The sequence below is a fragment of the Mytilus galloprovincialis genome, chromosome 2 (assembly GCF_965363235.1).
Source record: "Mytilus galloprovincialis chromosome 2, xbMytGall1.hap1.1, whole genome shotgun sequence".
Classification (NCBI taxonomy): Eukaryota; Metazoa; Mollusca; class Bivalvia; order Mytilida; family Mytilidae; genus Mytilus; species Mytilus galloprovincialis.
In genome coordinates, this window is record NC_134839.1 from 98303935 (window position 1) to 98321638 (window position 17704).

The 17704-nt window shown below is 30.8% G+C and overlaps 1 protein-coding gene across 1 annotated transcript; it reads left to right on the top strand.

Annotated features, from left to right (window-relative positions):
- The first annotated feature begins 2057 nt into the window (after nucleotides 1-2057).
- On the top strand, nucleotides 2058-16579 carry LOC143065047 (hypoxanthine-guanine phosphoribosyltransferase-like). Its single transcript, XM_076238351.1, has 8 exons — nucleotides 2058-2185; nucleotides 3400-3506; nucleotides 3866-4049; nucleotides 7425-7490; nucleotides 8434-8534; nucleotides 8932-8978; nucleotides 9287-9363; nucleotides 16245-16579. Exons 1-8 carry the CDS (start codon nucleotides 2150-2152, stop codon nucleotides 16296-16298), a joined length of 672 nt encoding a protein of 223 aa, XP_076094466.1. The 5' UTR covers nucleotides 2058-2149; the 3' UTR covers nucleotides 16299-16579.
- Nucleotides 16580-17704: the final 1125 nt, after the last annotated feature.

Sequence of the window (17704 nt, forward strand, 5' to 3'; positions counted from 1 at the left end):
TACGCCAGGCTATTCAATGAAATTTACAATACATACAATACAATACAATATATTTATTTTCCAAATTAAAGGGCCCATTAAGAGCATAACATTAATTACAACAAACATTACAGAGTGAGAAACATAAAATAATAATTCAAATGCATGAGGAAAGGATCAGTGGTCAAGGGGAGATAATTTTGATATCTATTAGTGTATTTAAGTTAACTAATTTTCTGATTTTCTAAAGTTTCAGGCGTTTATCGAGGTATGCACATAAAACAGATTAAAAAAACCCTGCTATCTTCATTAATCATGATCCATGAAAAAAAGATTTTTTTCTGTTTAAATTATATAAACTAGGGTATTTTTAATCTGTCCCAGTCAATGGAATAATTTAGGTCGTCAATCAATGGCCACAGCCACACTGTTTTGAATATGATTCTATAATCAGTCATATCTCTTCTGAGGTTATCGTAAAGAGGGCATTCCAGAAAAAAGTGCACTTCATTTTTAATACAATTTGAATTACAATATAAACATATCCTCTCATGTCGAGGTAATATTTCATATTTACCGCATACATTAGTAATTCGTTCATGTCTGCATGCCAGTTTCTATTCTTAAACAGTGATTGCTGAGTCTATATTTTGTTAACAAGTGTTTTTGTGGGTGATTAAAATCTTAATAATTTTCATAGTCAAATAATACGATACAATACGACCGACACGATTTAAGAAAGACAACCAAGCAATTTTTTTATCTAAATGTTTGGTTGATATGTTTCACCCAACAAAATTAAGGGAAGTGAGGGGTTCCAAATTAACCAAAGGCTACTACTGAGTCTAAAATGACAACGAGTTTATGAATGACGGTCGACAAATGAAGACATAAAGGCCACACCCAGCAGTGGGTTGCAGTTTGGACTTGAAAACAAGTATTAAATACATCAGTTCGGTGAAACAGACATTCCAGTCACACATGCAAACCCCGCCCCAAAAAATACGCCCGTTTTGTTATTCATCATGTTTATTAAATGCTAAATAATTCTTTTGGAAATTTTCATTTCTAATAGCAAAAAAGTGGACAAGATTATTTTCAATCCAGATACGGCCAGAATTTTTGTTTGTAAAAAGCAAAAACCAGTGTCAGATTTTTTTCTTTCAAATATATATCTCAGACTGACGTCTCAAACAAATGTTTCGTTCCTTAGACTTTAAATCTATCTAGAGCTTAATATATACTGACTGGGGATCATCATTCAGCTATGTTATTTCTAGTTAAAATAGGCTGGGGCGTTTGGGGTTACACATGTTTTCGTAGGTAAATAATATTGCTGTGGAACTTTTTTTCATGAAAATGTAATAGAGTAAGAGTATAACTTTCTGTCTCGTGAAATTGTGAAATAGAAGTCAATACGTTCTTGCTCAATCTTTTGTCGCTTTGAAGATGTCATGATTGTCATCCTCAGTCTATCCATGTGTTACTGTAATTTGAATTTCAAAGTAACTGAGTGACTTTTTTACGGCGAACTCAGTGGTCAACTCCACCATAGCGAATCACATGACTTTGACCAGCAAAAAATATCATTATATTAAGTAAAGAATTGTCGCATAAAAAATAAAAAATACACCATAAAAAGTAAAAATAAATACACCATAAAATTAAATACACGGGAAATGTCAAAGTTCTCGAAGGCTAGTCTGATTAATCAGTTTACAAAAAAAAAAGTCCAAGCAAAGGGGACACAGAATATGAACCAAATTTACATTCAGGATCATTTCTGCCACCGTTAGATTCTCCTGTTTTTGTGTCACAGTCTCTATTTACACTATGAGAATAGACCAGTCAACTTTCTCTTTTTCAGTTCTAAACATGAGGAAAGACAACGGTCAACATTCCCTGCATTTAGAAATCAATAAAATGATTTACATCATTCCTGTTGGAATTTCTTCGCAAGAATATAATACATTTGTTTTTCGTATTCTTCGACATTTCTCTATTGGTCTCTATTGAATCTGTAGGACACTCAATACGGTCTCTTCTTTTCAACCGTTTTTGTTTTCGGTTACGTCACCGATAACAGATTTGTGCTTTATAACTAAAGGTTAATATTTGGATCATTGCCGGCCACGCTGATTATCGGGAATCACGACATTAAGTCATTATTATGCAGGAATCTAGTACAAAAGGAAATTTTATTAAGGTCTTGTTAGATTGGCTGTATTTAAAAGATATATATGTTCTAGATTTTTCTGGTTCAGTAATATTTATTTTCTATCGTCTTTCATTATGATTAAACAAAAACTTTTTATCTTTTACGCAGCAAAAAATAATAAATATTTCTGCTGTGCCATTAGTGCATTTCGGATAGAACCCATCAGTATTAAATGTATAACAATTATTGTATAATCTCCTTGATAGTGCAAGTATCTTTACTAATTCAGTATTTTTTTTTATAGGGGTTAATGATATATCATATGATAACATCCATTATTTGACCCCTGAAATTGAATACATTTGCATTTGACCAAATTTAGTTAATTGTTAATAGAAATAGAAATTTAGTATTATCCTTATGGTTCATTACATGAATGATAACTCTTCATGTATTCCAAATTTGAAGTTAATCCGTATAAATAAAATTAAAAAATATCAACTAATTTTATTGGTGTTTATTCCAATACCTAAATGATAACTCTTCATGTATTCCAAATTTGAAGTTAATCCGTATAAATAAAATTAAAAAATATCAACTAATTTTATTGGTGTTTATTCCAATACCTAAATGATACCAGCTGACATTTACAAAATACTACTGCTAAAATAAACAAAGAAAAAATGAGCTTATAAACAAGTTATTAGCATATTTCCATCAGCAATGGGTGATGGAGATAGATCAAGGTTTAAAAAAGTATGGAACTTTGCTCATTGTTGAAGGCAGTACAGTGACCGATTGTTGTTAATTTCTGTGTCAATTGAATTGGTCTCTTGTGGAGAGTTGTCTCATTGGAAATCATACCACATCTTCTTTTTTAAATTTTGATATGACATAGTTATTTCCCTTGGCCACCAATTTGGAGAGGTGAATAATTAAGTAACTTAACTAAGTGGGATAGAGATCATTTCTAGATCTTATTGATGAAACAAGCAAGGCTAAAAGAAATTAAAATTGTTCAGAATGTTTTTTTCTGAAGTCTTGTGGATAGTATAAAATAACAAGTTGAAGTTAATAGATGATACTTGAAAAAAATTTGTGCACATGAGTGTTTTGACATGGCCACAAATAGGAATTAATTCTTACTCAAATTGTGTCAATTAATTTTAAATAGGAAACAACAAATTGTTTGTGTATATTTCAGAGGAGAACATTTATAAGAAATTTAAAGATGGATATAACAGTAATTTCTATAATTTTAGGTAGAGGATAACAATCCTGGCTATAAATTGGATAACTTCTGTATACCTAAACATTATGAAGAGGATCTAAAGAGAGTTTTAGTTCCAGCAGGTCTTGTAGCCGATAGGTTTGTAAACAGTTTGGAATACATTGTACATGCATTTATATATTGATATAAAATAATTATGCACACTTCTTTATTGTCATTTTGTACAATGTACAATAAAAATAATAGGATGGCAGTCTTATTTTCACAATTTTTAATCAGCTTGTTTTTAAGAAAAATAAATTTAGCATGATTTTGAATAGATTTAAAAATATATGTTTGTTTTCCTTGTGTATAATGTTTTCAATTAAAGTTGACAAGGAACTAGGCACAATAATGTGTTTGAACACTGATGAGATAAAAAGATTATCAGAGTTTGCCACACCATTATACTATAAATCGAAATTCTTGAACATTATATAATACTTTTTTTTTTTTAGAGTGGAGAGAGTAGCTCTGGACATAGTGCAAGATTTCCAGGAGGAGCCAATTGTTGCCCTATGTGTACTTAAAGGTGGATATAAATTCTTCACTGATCTTCTTGACAGGATAAAACAGTTGAATAGTCATCGTAACAAATCTGTTCCACTGGCTGTAGATTTTATTAGACTAAAGAGTTATGTTGTAAGTATGCTATTATATTTCTGTCTCAACTATGACCATGACTGCATAATGTCAGTCACAAGAATGCAATTCAGAACTATAAACTTAAAGCTTTCTATTGTAGAGAGGCTGAGAAATCCTTATATTGAATACTGATGCCTTATGGTCTTGACTTTGACGAATCTGTCTTGCATTTGTCCTTTAACCTGGACCACTTTTTAATGGTTCAATGATTGCGTATAAACTTCATCAATTTTTAAAAATCTATAATGAAGCTAAATTGTTTTTTTTTTTAATAATATTTTTTAATTTAGCGTTGATGGTGTCATCAACAATTGTTAAATATTGTGATTGTGTCAGTTTGAGGTAACAGGTACATTACAACACGATAAATAGACAATCTCATGAATTTGGAGAAAAAAATTGTAATTTATCTTCATATTTTATGGCTGAGTGTAAAATACGAATTTATTTGAATAATTTTCAATAAAAATCTTAATGTCTTACAGATAGAAATAATGTGCATAGAATGCATGTAAATATTGCACAAACTTTTAATAACTTGAGTTTGAAATGCCTGTTCTCAAAGATCTGTCCTACAAAATGTTATCTGGCACTATGATTTTCACTTTATTGATGTAAAAATGTAAAGTTGATCATTGAAGTCATTTTTGTTGTATAAATAATTCAAGTATATAGCTTTCACATCTACAACCATTACAGAATAAGATTATAATGTTCAAACTACAATGCAGTCATGACATCATACTATCTATAAGATATTTTCAAGGTGTTCAGAAATTCAACTATTTATATGCTACAAAATTGGTGACCCCTTTCAAGGTTTTATCAATTACAAAGAAATTTCAATGGCAATGACATATCATCATTTTAAAAGAATATTAGTGGGATAAGATTATATGTGAAATAACTATTTTTAATAAAAATTTCTGAACTTATTTAGATATTTACATGTATTCTATAAATCCACTTTTTGACCTAATGAATATGAAAATAAGGCCGCTCATGGGAGTGTCTAAGTTTTCAAATAATCACAATTTTTTGGCCATTAAATCATTAATTATTTTTTTAAACATGGTAATTAAATAATCAAAAAAACCAGTCCTAGATTATCAATAATAAAAAATATCATGAAATGTTAAGTCTGTTAACCAAAAAACTATAAAACAGCCAAGTAATCAATAATCTAAAACCCCATGAAGAGGCTTCAAAATCAAAAAGTATTATACAAATCTACCAAATGACACCTTTTTTGCACAACTGTTGATTTACATTTTACCCAGATTACATTATTCTGTTGTTAAATCATGGACATGCATTGAACAATGATTCAGTATTAAGTAAACTAGCACAAAAACCGAACTCCGAGGAAATTCAAAATGGGAAGTTTGATATCAAATGGCAAAATCAAAAGCTCAATCACATAAAAATTAATGGAAAACAACTGTCATATTCCTGACTTGGTATTGGCATTTTCTAATGTAGAAAATTTTGCTAGCTAATAAAGTTAACTTAACCTTCTTCTCTAATGAGAAAGATAAATATGCTAGATATACTTACTGGAGGTGTGATGAGATGATTGAAGCTGTTAATTTTCTCCTTGATAATATTTATGTACATTTCGGCAACAAAGTTTATCGACAGGTTGTAGGTATCCCCATGGGCACTAATTGTGCCCCTTTAATAGCAGACTTGTTTTTTTACTGTTACGAATCACAGTTCATGACTAAACTCAGTAAAGACCCGTCGAAATTGTATTTAATTGATAAATTCAGCAACACTTACCGTTGTATTGATGATATTTTTTCGTTAAATAATCAAGAATTTTCTCAATATACTGCGGAAATTTACCCCAAGGAACTTACTTTAAATAAATCAAAATTATTCGGTAATAACTGTCCTTTCCTGGATTTAGATATATCGGTTTTAAACAGGAAACTCCACACTAAAATTTACGACAAAAGAGACGACTTTTCGTTCCCTATTGTTAATTTTCCATTTTTAGATGGTGATGTTCCTTTGGCACCTTCTTATGGTGTTTATATTTCACAACTTGTTCGCTATGCCCGTGTCTGTTGTGACATTTTTGATTTTAACGAACGCAACCTATGTATTACTGGTAAATTATTAAACCAGAGATATCGTTACCATAAATTACTTATAAACCTTTACTAAGTTTTTCCATAGATATAAAGATTTGGTTTTGAAGTTTGGTTGTACCTGTAGAAAACTTATTTCAAACGGGATAGCACATCCTCATTTTTACGGAAATGTTGTTAACTGTGCCCGGAAATTTAGAAGTGATCCATGTAAACTTCTCACTCCTTTAAATAAACTTATTCTAAAAGGTTACCTATTCAACACTGTAATAAGATCATTGAATATTGTTTTTATTGGTATAAATATTGATTTTGTTAGCAGTAAATTAAAAGCTAACTAAATATTACTAGTATGTTATATGCATATACATATTCATGGATCTACAATATGTCTATACCTGTAACTTGGCATTGCACAAGGTCATGTTTTTCTCTGGCTGTTTATGATGTCTTTACACTAAATCCATTGGATGTTGGATGTGTACGGATTGATAGTTTAGTCTAAGTTGCATGATTTTTTTATTAGTTGTTAGTAGCTTTGAACTAGCTGTCAGATAACTGCGAGTACTCTCAGATCTGTTCATTGTGTCTTTTTGTGTCGGGATGTATAAGTACCGGGCCACGTCCACTTGTATTTTTGTCCATCTGATGAGTTAAGCCTTTTTCAACTGATTTTTATAGTTCGTTCTTATGTTGTACTGTTATACCACTGTCCCAGGTTAGGGGAGGGTTGAGATCCGGCTAATATGTTTAACCCCGCCACATTATTTATGTATGTGCCTGTCCCAAGTCAGGAGCCTGTAATTCAGTGGTTGTCGTTTGTTTATGTGTTACATATTTGTTTTTCGTTCATTTTTTAACATAAGTAAGGCCGTTAGTTTTCTCGTTTGAATTGTTTTACATTGTCTTATCGGGGCCTTTTATAGCTGACTATGCGGTATGGGCTTTGCTCATTGTTGAAGGCTGTACAGCGACCTAGAGTTGTTAATGTCTGTGTCATTTTGGTCTTTTGTGGATAGATGTCTCATTGGCAATCATACCACATCTTCTTTTTTATATTAATCAAGTTATTAAATCTTTATTCTGATTAAGTCACTCTGCACTTATTACAAAGTACATTTTTGTGTTAACAGTTTTTAAATATAATATCCACATCTTTTCTTTGAGAAAATATTTATCTCCGTCATTATTTATTGGACAACTAAGTTTTTTTTCTTGAGACAAATAAAATATATTAATATATAGAGCAATTTATCAAATGAACTTTGTCTTTTAGGATGATAAATCTTCAGGTCAGATAGAAGTTATTGGTGGAGATAGCTTAGAAAATCTAAAGGGGAAAGTAAGTTCAGTTGGATAGAAATTATCAATGTAGATATCTTAGATTATCTCAACGGAAATGTAAATGATGTCAAATCAGTGGAGACCACTTAAGCAATACAAAAAAAAGTATAACTAGTAATACATGTGTCACGGAATAGAAGTTCCTTCATAATATAAGTTCAAATGGAAAAAAGTATTCTGGAATATTATTTCCACTGGAATAGATATTACAGTAAATGTTCCTAACAGAATAAATGGTATAGAATATTTGTTCCAACAGGAACAGATATTATGACATTGTTTATAACAAAGTTTCCAGTGGAACTTTTGTTAGGCGGAACAAATATACTGAAAGAAATGAGAACAAACAAAGCAGAATGATATCATTATTGATCATTATTATTTCTTTTTCATATACATGCATAAAACTGTATCACTTGGAATGAGGCTACACCTAATCAACACCTTGTTTGTTGGATTCATAATAAATGTTTTTACAAATCGTACATAGAGTACTTACTTTAGTATATATGCATGCATACTTGGTTCAATGATTTCCACAACATTATAATTTCAAGAAAGACTTTATCATGCATTTTTATACTTATTTATGATCATGATGTTAGACGATATATTTAGCTATTACTTCAGTTTATAGGCAGACAAATGGTATTTAAAACAATATTCTCCAATAAATGATAATTTTATTAGAAAAGAGTTGTTTTTTGCTCTTTGGTTGGGTTGTTGTCTCTTTGACACATTCCCCATTTTCGTTCTCAATTTTGATTGATGTACTTTTGCTTAAACATATTTAATGTCAGTAAATGATTTTGGCAGAGAAACATAACATATAAGAAATGCCCCAAAAATATAGATGGACGATGACCAAGACAATATTGTTAAAAGTGATTTTAAGATTTCTTTAGTATAAACTGTGTATGTTATTTTGTTTAACTTTATAGAATGTATTAGTTGTGGAGGATATAATTGACACAGGGAACACAATGATGAAATTACTGTCTCTTCTAAAAGCTGTGGAACCTAAAACAATTAAAGTTGCCAGGTAAAAGATTCTATTTAACATAATTAGAATGAAGTGGTCATAATGTATTGTCCTTCACAATTATGTCCAGTACAGTACGGTTTGAAGCCAAGTGCTGTGTCTTACTCATGTGTATCATCTTTCCTTTCCCATGGGATGTATAATACTTCATCTTTTATAGCCCTTTTGTTTTAACATTATATTATAATCCTTGGAATGGTAAAACTTCATCTCCAGACTTTAATTTATAAATGGCTTTCATATATTAATGCATTTCAGACAGACTACCAAAAGTAAATCAGTTTTCGTAAAATAGTTGATAGGAGCTTCTTTCCATACATTAATATGAAGTGAGAGTTCATGTCAATATAATTTTCATTGTGTAAAATATTTCATGGTTTGTTTGTTTTTATTTTAGCTTACTGGTAAAAAGAACACCAAAAAGTGTTGGCTACAGGCCTGACTGTAAGTTATGTTTTTTTGTTTATTGATTTCGTTTTATAATAATGTCTCTAAATCTTATTATAAATAACAACAGAAGGGTTGCAAGTGTAGTCTTTAAATGCAATTGTAAAACAGAAGGTAGGTATGGTAAATACTGGTCATAGATCAGAATGTAAACATGAAGGAACTGATGATTAATCTTGTTTTGAGATCAATTTGTAAATATGAATGAAAGGTTTCTTAATCTAATTGTAAATATGCAGATTACCATGATCAAAGAGATGATAAAATTCAATTGCTAAATCAACCTTCTATTTTTATGTTTTCAGACACTGGCTTTGAAATACCAGATATTTTCATAGTTGGCTACGCATTAGATTACAATGAGTACTTCAGGGATCTTAATGTGAGTATTTTGTCCTTATTTTAAACATATTTATTTATAGTGGATTGGGAAACAAGTTTTGCAACTTAAATTAATCCCTTTCCACTTTGCGAGTGCGAGTGCTGCCCTGTAGCGGCATTAACCTGCTCTTTTTTCAAAATCCACAAGGGTGTCTTTTACGTACAAGAGATGTGGCTCTCACTTAACATTAGTCAGCCATTTATTGTCCCCTTCTGACAGACTATCATCGTTTCCTCAAGACCATACTCGCAAATGATGTCAAGGGAGAGCTGAAAATTCAGTCCCTGAAATTTTCATCCCAGAACAGGAATCAAACCAGAAACCTTTGTGTTAGTCCTTTTTCACTGACTTTTTCTGTCACTAAGCAATGTATGTGTAATAACCTTTTTTAGCTCACATGATTGAAATCATCAGTTGGGCCAACATTAAAAATATCTTTGTTTCCCCTCCCCGACTGAGGTTATCAGGGTATGGGTAGGTAGGTAGGCAAATTATTTTATTTTATTTCTATATATAATTTTTCTATTTTTAATTTTTACAAAATTTAACAGGTAAGATAAGAAAAAAAAAGTGGGGGTATTCCCTGTATTCAGTGTACACCACAGTTTTCTGGTGTTAAAAACAGTATACCATGGTATACAGGGACCTCCTTTTTTCCTATTCATTTTATGGTATGAAATCTACAAAAGCACACATTCTTCATGTGATAACAATGTTTAATGAAAGCAAGTGTTCAATTAGTTAAAAATCAAGCATATTTCAAGTCTAATTTGATGCATGTTAAGACTTGGGAATTAAAATTCAATGAATAAAAATTTTCAATAGAAGTGAACATAATTTAGTTATGTTCAGTTACACCTGGATCATGCATCTTGGTCAATTAATTCCAAAACAAAAGATTTGTATGTTTTTATACGCCCGGCAAAATTTTGACAGGACGTATTTTAGTATACAAATGTCAGGTGTCTGTCCGTCTGTACGTCCGTCTGTCCGTTTGTCCGTCTGTCCCTCTGTCTGTCTGGTGTAAACATGTCACACCGTAACTTGAGAACGATTTATCCAAATTACATGAAACTTAATATAGTTGTTTCTTATGATGGTCAAATGATCTGTATAATTTTTGGTGAAAATAAGATTTAAACTTTTTGAGTTACTGGGCTTTGTTACTAAAACAGGGGTGTGTTTTTTTTCACATGTCGCACCGTATCTCAAAAACAATTCTTGATTATTGCTTAAAACTTTACACACTTCTTAGTTATATTAATCTTAATATCTGTATACTTTTTGGTGATGATTCAAAATTTCATTTTTGAGTTATTGAGTATTTTGTAAATAAGGGAGAGGTTTTTAGCTCACCTGGCCCGATGGGCCAAGTGAGCTTTTCTCATCACTTGGCGTCCGTCGTTGTTAACTTTTACAAAAATCTTCTCCTCTGAAACTGCTAGGCCAAATTAAACCAAACATGGCCAAAATCATTATTAGGGTATCTAGTTTAAAAATTGTGTCCGGTGACCCGCCCAACCAACCAAGATGGCCGCCATGGCTAAAAATAGAACATAGGGGTAAAATGCAGTTTTTGACTTATAACTCAAAAACCAAAGCATTTAGAGCAAATCTGACAGGGGTAAAATTGTTTATCAGGTCAAGATCTATCTGCCCTGAAATTTTGAGATGAATCGGACAACCCGTTGATAGGTTGCTGCCCCTGAATTGGTAATTTTAAGGAAATGTTGCTGTTTCTGGTTATTATCTTGAATATTATTATAGATAGAGATAAACTGTAAACAGCAATAATGTTCGGCAAAGTTAGATTTACAAATAAGTCAACAAGACCGAAATGGTCAGTTTACCTCTTTAGGAGTTATTGCCCTTTATAGTCAATTTTTAACCATTTTTCATAAATCTAAGTAATCTTTTACAAAAATCTTCTCCTCTGAAACTACTGGACCAAATTAAACCAAACTTGGCCACAATCTTCATTCAGGTATCTAGTTTAAAAATTGTGTCCGGTGACCCAGCCAACCAACCAAGATGGCCGCCTTGGCTAAAAATAGAACATAGGGGTAAAATGCAGTTTTTGGCTTATCACTCAAAAACCAAACGGCCTAGCCAAGATCAGATGTTCATTTCATAATGGGTCTATGTTATAGGCTTGTAAAGACAAGAAGATAAACTTAACACAAGTAATACATCTTTGAACTGAAGAAGAGAATGTAGGGTTTCACAATGAATATCAAATATCATGTATAGGTGTTACCGTTTTGAAAAAAAAAACACTAAAATACCCGCTGAAAATGGGCAAAATTTCACGTTATGTTGTTTCATTTAAAATTAAGCTGTTTTTATCAATTGATAGTTAATAAGTGCATTTCATTTGAACTACATTATTGGTTCACTGTTATAGACAATTTATTCATCTTTCTTTTACTGCTTGTTGCAACAAAAAATCTTCAGTGGTTACAAAGTTATGATAAAAAGTGGAATACTATGCGTTCGTTATGCAATTTTGTACTTTTGTTTTTAGCTTGCTCAGTGTAGTGATAAAAGAGAAAAATAAATCAAATTTATGCTGTTATGTGTTTTGTTTTCTCTTCTAGTATATACATTATCAAAATCTACCTCATATATCAATATTGCAGTACCCTAGCTGGAGATATATGCCATCAAAGTTGGATATACAAAAAAAGTGAAAAAAATGTCTTGTCCGTAGACATGCATTCCCTAGTAAACTGGAAGTATAACAGCATTAATGTTGCATTGCTAAGTTCCTGTCCTTTTGTAGATATGAAAACACTACTTACATTTTTTTCTACCATCTATTAATAGAGGAAGAATTTGAAAAATATGTCAGAATGTCTTGTCCGTAGACACGTGTCTTGTCCGTAGACATGGCTTTTTATCAATATTGCTTGGCTTTATGGGTCTTAATTAGTCCTATGTGTTGTTTAAACTTAGAAATATCTTATTTTTAATTAATTAATGGCAATTTAAGTGTTCTAATTTTTTGTAAAATTAATTTACAGGAGTGGATTTTAAAAAGTGACATATTATCAGTCATAAAAAGCATAACTTACTTTACTTCAATATCTTTATTCCAGTTGCTGCTTACCTTAAAAGACTAACTAAATCAAATGAAGCAAAAGTATTTCTCCCTATCTGACTTTATTTTTCGCATTTCAGTATTACCAGTAGATGAGGAAGTGTCTACGGACAAGACACTTGTACATAACAAGTATTAAATTCAATTATTTGTCTGCTTTGGAACTTAAATCTTATTTATAGATGATGAAAGTTATCTATTCAAATTAAAACTCAGTATTTTCAAGATAAATATAGTCACAATTAAGTCTAACAGATTTTTTTTTTAACTGGAATTGTCTTGTCCGTAGACATTACCACAATACATTTGTATCCAATTTCCTTGAGTTCAGCCTAATTTGATAGATAAAATGTATGTCATTTTTTGAAGAGAACACATCCAACTATGTTAAAATTGAGTTTCAATAATAGTTTGATTGTTTAAAACAGTCAGATATATGGATTTCAGTAAAAAGAATGTGTCTTCATTTTGGCTTAATCAATAAATTATGTAGATATGTAAAGAATTATGGGTACATTTTTATATTTTCCAAAATTTAAAAAACACAGCTTAAAATTTATTTGGTAACTTTTATTCTTAACTTTAACAATCATCTTTGAAAGCATTTAATTGATTCTCAATAAAATGTCTTGTCCGTAGACATTATCACAAGGTATTTGTTTCCATTTTCTTCAAAGTTAAGCATCATTTGATAGATAAACCTGATAAAATGTATGTTTTTTTTTTTCAAGAGAACACTTTCAACTATGTCAAAATTAGGTTTTAATAATGCATTTCATTAAATATGAATGCAATGTCTTGTCCGTAGACAAAACATATCAATTGTATTGCTAAGTTTGATTGTTTATTGTAAGAATATGCATCAAGTTATTTTAATGTTCTATACACCAAAAGAAAGGGATTTTTTGGAAGTTTTGTTATTTATAGATTAGTTTAAGTATAGTTTGATCAGATAAGATTAATGATCAAAGACAGCTACTGTTGTTTGAAATAACTGTGAGTTAAACATGTTCTTCTCATTTTTTTTTCAATTAAAATATTTGACATTCAATAATTCTAAACATATTTTGTTGTCTTTGTCATCGACCAAAAATCTAACACTGGTGACCATGTCTTGAAGGCAACCATTAAAGAAAATCATACAGTTTTTAAAAACCATTTATTTAATAAAAATTTAAAATATTTCTTTCAAAATCTGCATGTAATTATATAAATGCTTCCAGTGTTAGCCTAATGATGGCAATTTTTCATAATTTAAACCATTTCTGTACCAAAATATCAAAAGAGTTTTTTCCTGAGGTGACACTCAATTTTGACTTCATGTGAAACACAAAATGAACATCTGATTGTGGCTAGGCCGAAAGCATTTAGAGCAAATCTGACATGTGGTAAAATTGTTTATCAGGTGAAGATCTATCTGCCCTGAAATTTTGAGATGAATCGGACAACCCGTTGATAGGTTGCTGTCCCTGAATTGGTAATTTTAAGGAAATTTTGCTGTTTTTGGTTATTATCTTGAATATTATTATAGATAGAGATAAACTGTTAACAGCAAAAATGTTCAGCAAAGTAAGATCTACAAATAAGTCAACATGACCAAAATGGTCTGTTGACCCCTTTAGGAGTTATTGCCCTTTATAGTCAATTTTTTACCATTTTTCGTAAATCTTAGTTATCTTTTACAAAAATCTTCTCCTCTGAAACTAATGGGCCAAATTAAACCAAACTTGGCCACAATCATCATTCGGGTATCTAGTTTAAAAATTGTGTCCAGTGACCTGGCCAACCAACCAAGATGGCCGCCACGGCTAAAAATAGAACATAGGGGTAAAATGCAGTTTTTGGTTTATCACTCAAAAACCAAAGCATTTAGAGCAAATCTGACATGTGGTAAAATTGTTTATCAGGTCAAGATCTATCTGCAACAACAAAAGAGAGTTTTTAACGACCTCAGCTGGCTATACAACCCTTGCACAATCAACTGAATTTTGCAGAAATCATTAATAGGATAGATTGCCCTTATATGATAATTTTTTATTACCTTTTTGTTTTTTTGGCAAAGGGGGAGCGGGGGGGGGTTGAGCAACAACAAAACAACTTCACAACTTTCTCATTACTTTGCATTTCTCGTTAGATAAATTTTACAAAATTCTTCCCTGAAACAACTGTCAAATTTAAACAAACTTGGTTTAAATCACCACTAGGATATCCAGGGACCACTGTGTATGATGACCTTGCCTGCCCACATGGCTGAAATAAAACATAGGTTTCAAACGCACTTTTTAGTATTATATCTCTGAAATTAAACGACAGTACAACAGTTGCATTTATCATGCATCAATTGTAAATAAAAATATCAGGTGAGCGACACAGGGTCCTTGGACCCTCTAGTTTTTACATGTCGCGCTGTATCTCAAAAACGATTTATGATTATTGCTTAAAACTTTACACACTTCTTTGTTATATTAATCTAAAGATCTGTATACTTTTTGGTGATGATTCAAAATTTCATTTTTGAGTTATTGAATATTTTGTAAAAAAGGGGGAGGGTTTTTTTTTTACATGTCGTGCCGTATCTCAAAAACGATTTATGATTATTGCTTAAAACTTCACACACTTCTTTGTTATATTAATCTAAAGATCTGTATACTTTTTGGTGATGACTCAAAATTTTATTTTTGAGTTATTGAGTATTTTGTAAAAAAAAAAAAAAAAAAGGTGGGGGGGGGGGTGTTTCACATGTCCCACGGTGTCTCAAAAACAATAAACGGCTATTGCTTAAAACTTTCTCAGAAACTATTGATGATTATTGCATAAAACTTCCACACAAGACGTCGGGTGTATCATGCGCTCATGGCGCAGCTGTTTATTTAGAGTTCTAGAAAAACAAGGCTTCACTTATTCATGTTTTGTTGTTCCTAGAATACTTTGAGTATTTACAAATTCAACTGATGCAGTTATAAGGGTCTTATAACGTAAAACGTGCCCTTTTGTAAATTTCATACCATAAATGGAAAAATAAAAACACATTTAAACTGGTCTTGTTTACACCAGAAAGCAGGGAATTCAAGTATCCATTTTCTGACTTGTGCCCAACCTGCTCGAAGTCAATGACAAAGTAGATTGATTTCAAAGCACGATTCAGACCATTTTTACTCAAAGATTTTATCCTTTAAACAGGAACAGAGGTAAAAGACAAAGCCAATCAAGGTTCACTCAGTGGGTTGAAAGATGCTTCAGATTTTTTATTTTCAAAGATCACCCCTTGCACACAACACGAATCGTTTGGCAAGGCATTATGTTTGTTTTCCTTGATGCCTAATCATATAGACGCTTCAATGCAAAAATGCCTTGATTAAAAATGCTTGTTGATTACAGCATCGGAAAGGTATCACCAAGAACTAACATAGCAAAAAAAAAATTTTGGACAAGAATGGCCAATAAAATTTTTCGAGTCGCGGCGATTTTACCGGGTATGTCGGGGGAGTGGAAACAAACAATATTTTATTTTTGACTCTTTATATAGTTATTGTGCAATGATTTAATTTCAATTTGTTTTCATTTTGGAAAGAAATTTTAGTAGACTTTTCATCAGAAACAGGAATTTCAATAGTGTACTCCATAATTTTTCTTATTATGTTAATTGTTTTAATTGTTTTTTAGCCATATAACCAACATCAGTTAAATAAAGTAGTTTTACACAAATTTATACAATTATTTTCATATGCAGGTATTCATTCTTTTTCACTTTACTGTTTTTTTTCTCTCTATCTATTTTCAGCATATTTGTGAAATAAATGAAGCTGGAAAAGTGAAATATGCCACCAAAAGCTAGTACCAAATGGAACAAGTTGATGTGAAGCATTTTCATGATATTATACTTACAACAAATGTTTTCGTTAAACCAAAAAGATTTGATATTACCAAGAAGTCATTTATATTTTAATTGTTGTTAATAGTGCATGATAGTGCATGTAGTGAACAGTTATGAAGTATATCTTTTATCATTTTATTCACTAGCTAATTATGTGTGCAATTATCAACTAGATATATGTGGGCAATTATTCTTTTTTATTTTGACCAGTAGATTGTCTTATTAAATATAGGGACCAAAAATTTTCTTTTTTCTCATATGTATTCCTATATGTTAAAAAAATGTTTGACGTTTATATTTGTATATATAAAAATAAGAATTTAGAAGATGTGGTATGATTGGCAATAAGACAACTCTCCACAAGAATCCAAAGAACACAAAATTTAATAACTATAGGTCACTATATGGCCTTCAACGGTTTATTCCTTGAATGCCAACATCCTTTGATCTACCGACAATTTACCTGTAAAATTATGTTGGCGTTCAAGGAATAGGTGCAAGTAGTTATCACAACAAAAATGAATGCTTATCAAAACAACCATACTAAGTAATCGGATAGGTAAATACAGGTAGCTTAAACAAGTTCATGTTTTTCAAGTTTTTGAAAATCATGTGTTGCTGTTACTGCATTTGTACTTAAATAAATATGGATTATCTTTAAATGAAACGAAGTTAACATGTGCATATTGTCATGAAATCCAGTTTGCTCAAATTTTCTTTGGACTTCAAAGTTTTTGTTCAACATTTATATAGTTGTGTGTGCTGTAATATTCTCCCATATTACTTGATGGAATTTCTTGAAATTTTGTATATCATGTTAGATTACTATTTTTTTTTTGTTCAGTTTGTTCAGATATTTCTTTTTGTTTTTAATATTTCTCCCTTTTTGTCAAGCCTGCGAATTTTGTCGCAAAAGCGATACATAACCATCCTACATTCCGTTGTAGTTGGTGGCGGCCTCCACAAATATTCATTCTGTGGTAAAATGTTTAAAAATTATAATAACTTTCTCAAATTGTCATTGATTTCTGCCAAACTTGGATAGAACCTTGTTTATGATCAAAAGCTAGTATCTAGTTCCGTGGAACCTTTTAGAATTTTCTGTAGTAGGGTTTCATAGAATAACATTGTAAAGGTGATTGTTATGGTCACAAATCATCAGAATTCTTGTTACCCTATTTTATGGATTTTCTTAAAACCTTGTAACGTTTCCAGCTTGGAAGTTATCAGATGTACTTTTATATTAATTAATTCTGATGACTTTTAAATTGTTAAATTGAAATCTTCGTATAGTTTATATTAACTTATAAAATATTTAAAATGAAATGGAATTGAATAAATCTTTAATATTCTTTTTTTTTTTTTTT

Bases quoted from the DNA above. Each gene is read 5' to 3' on its own strand.
- LOC143065047 (XM_076238351.1), top strand. From the start codon at position 2,150: ATGCAGGAATCTAGTACAAAAGGAAATTTTATTAAG. The intron at 8,535-8,931 runs GTAAAAGATTCT...TTTTTATTTTAG, and splicing joins AAAACAATTAAAGTTGCCAG to CTTACTGGTAAAAAGAACAC. The intron at 9,364-16,244 runs GTGAGTATTTTG...ATCTATTTTCAG, and splicing joins AGTACTTCAGGGATCTTAAT to CATATTTGTGAAATAAATGA.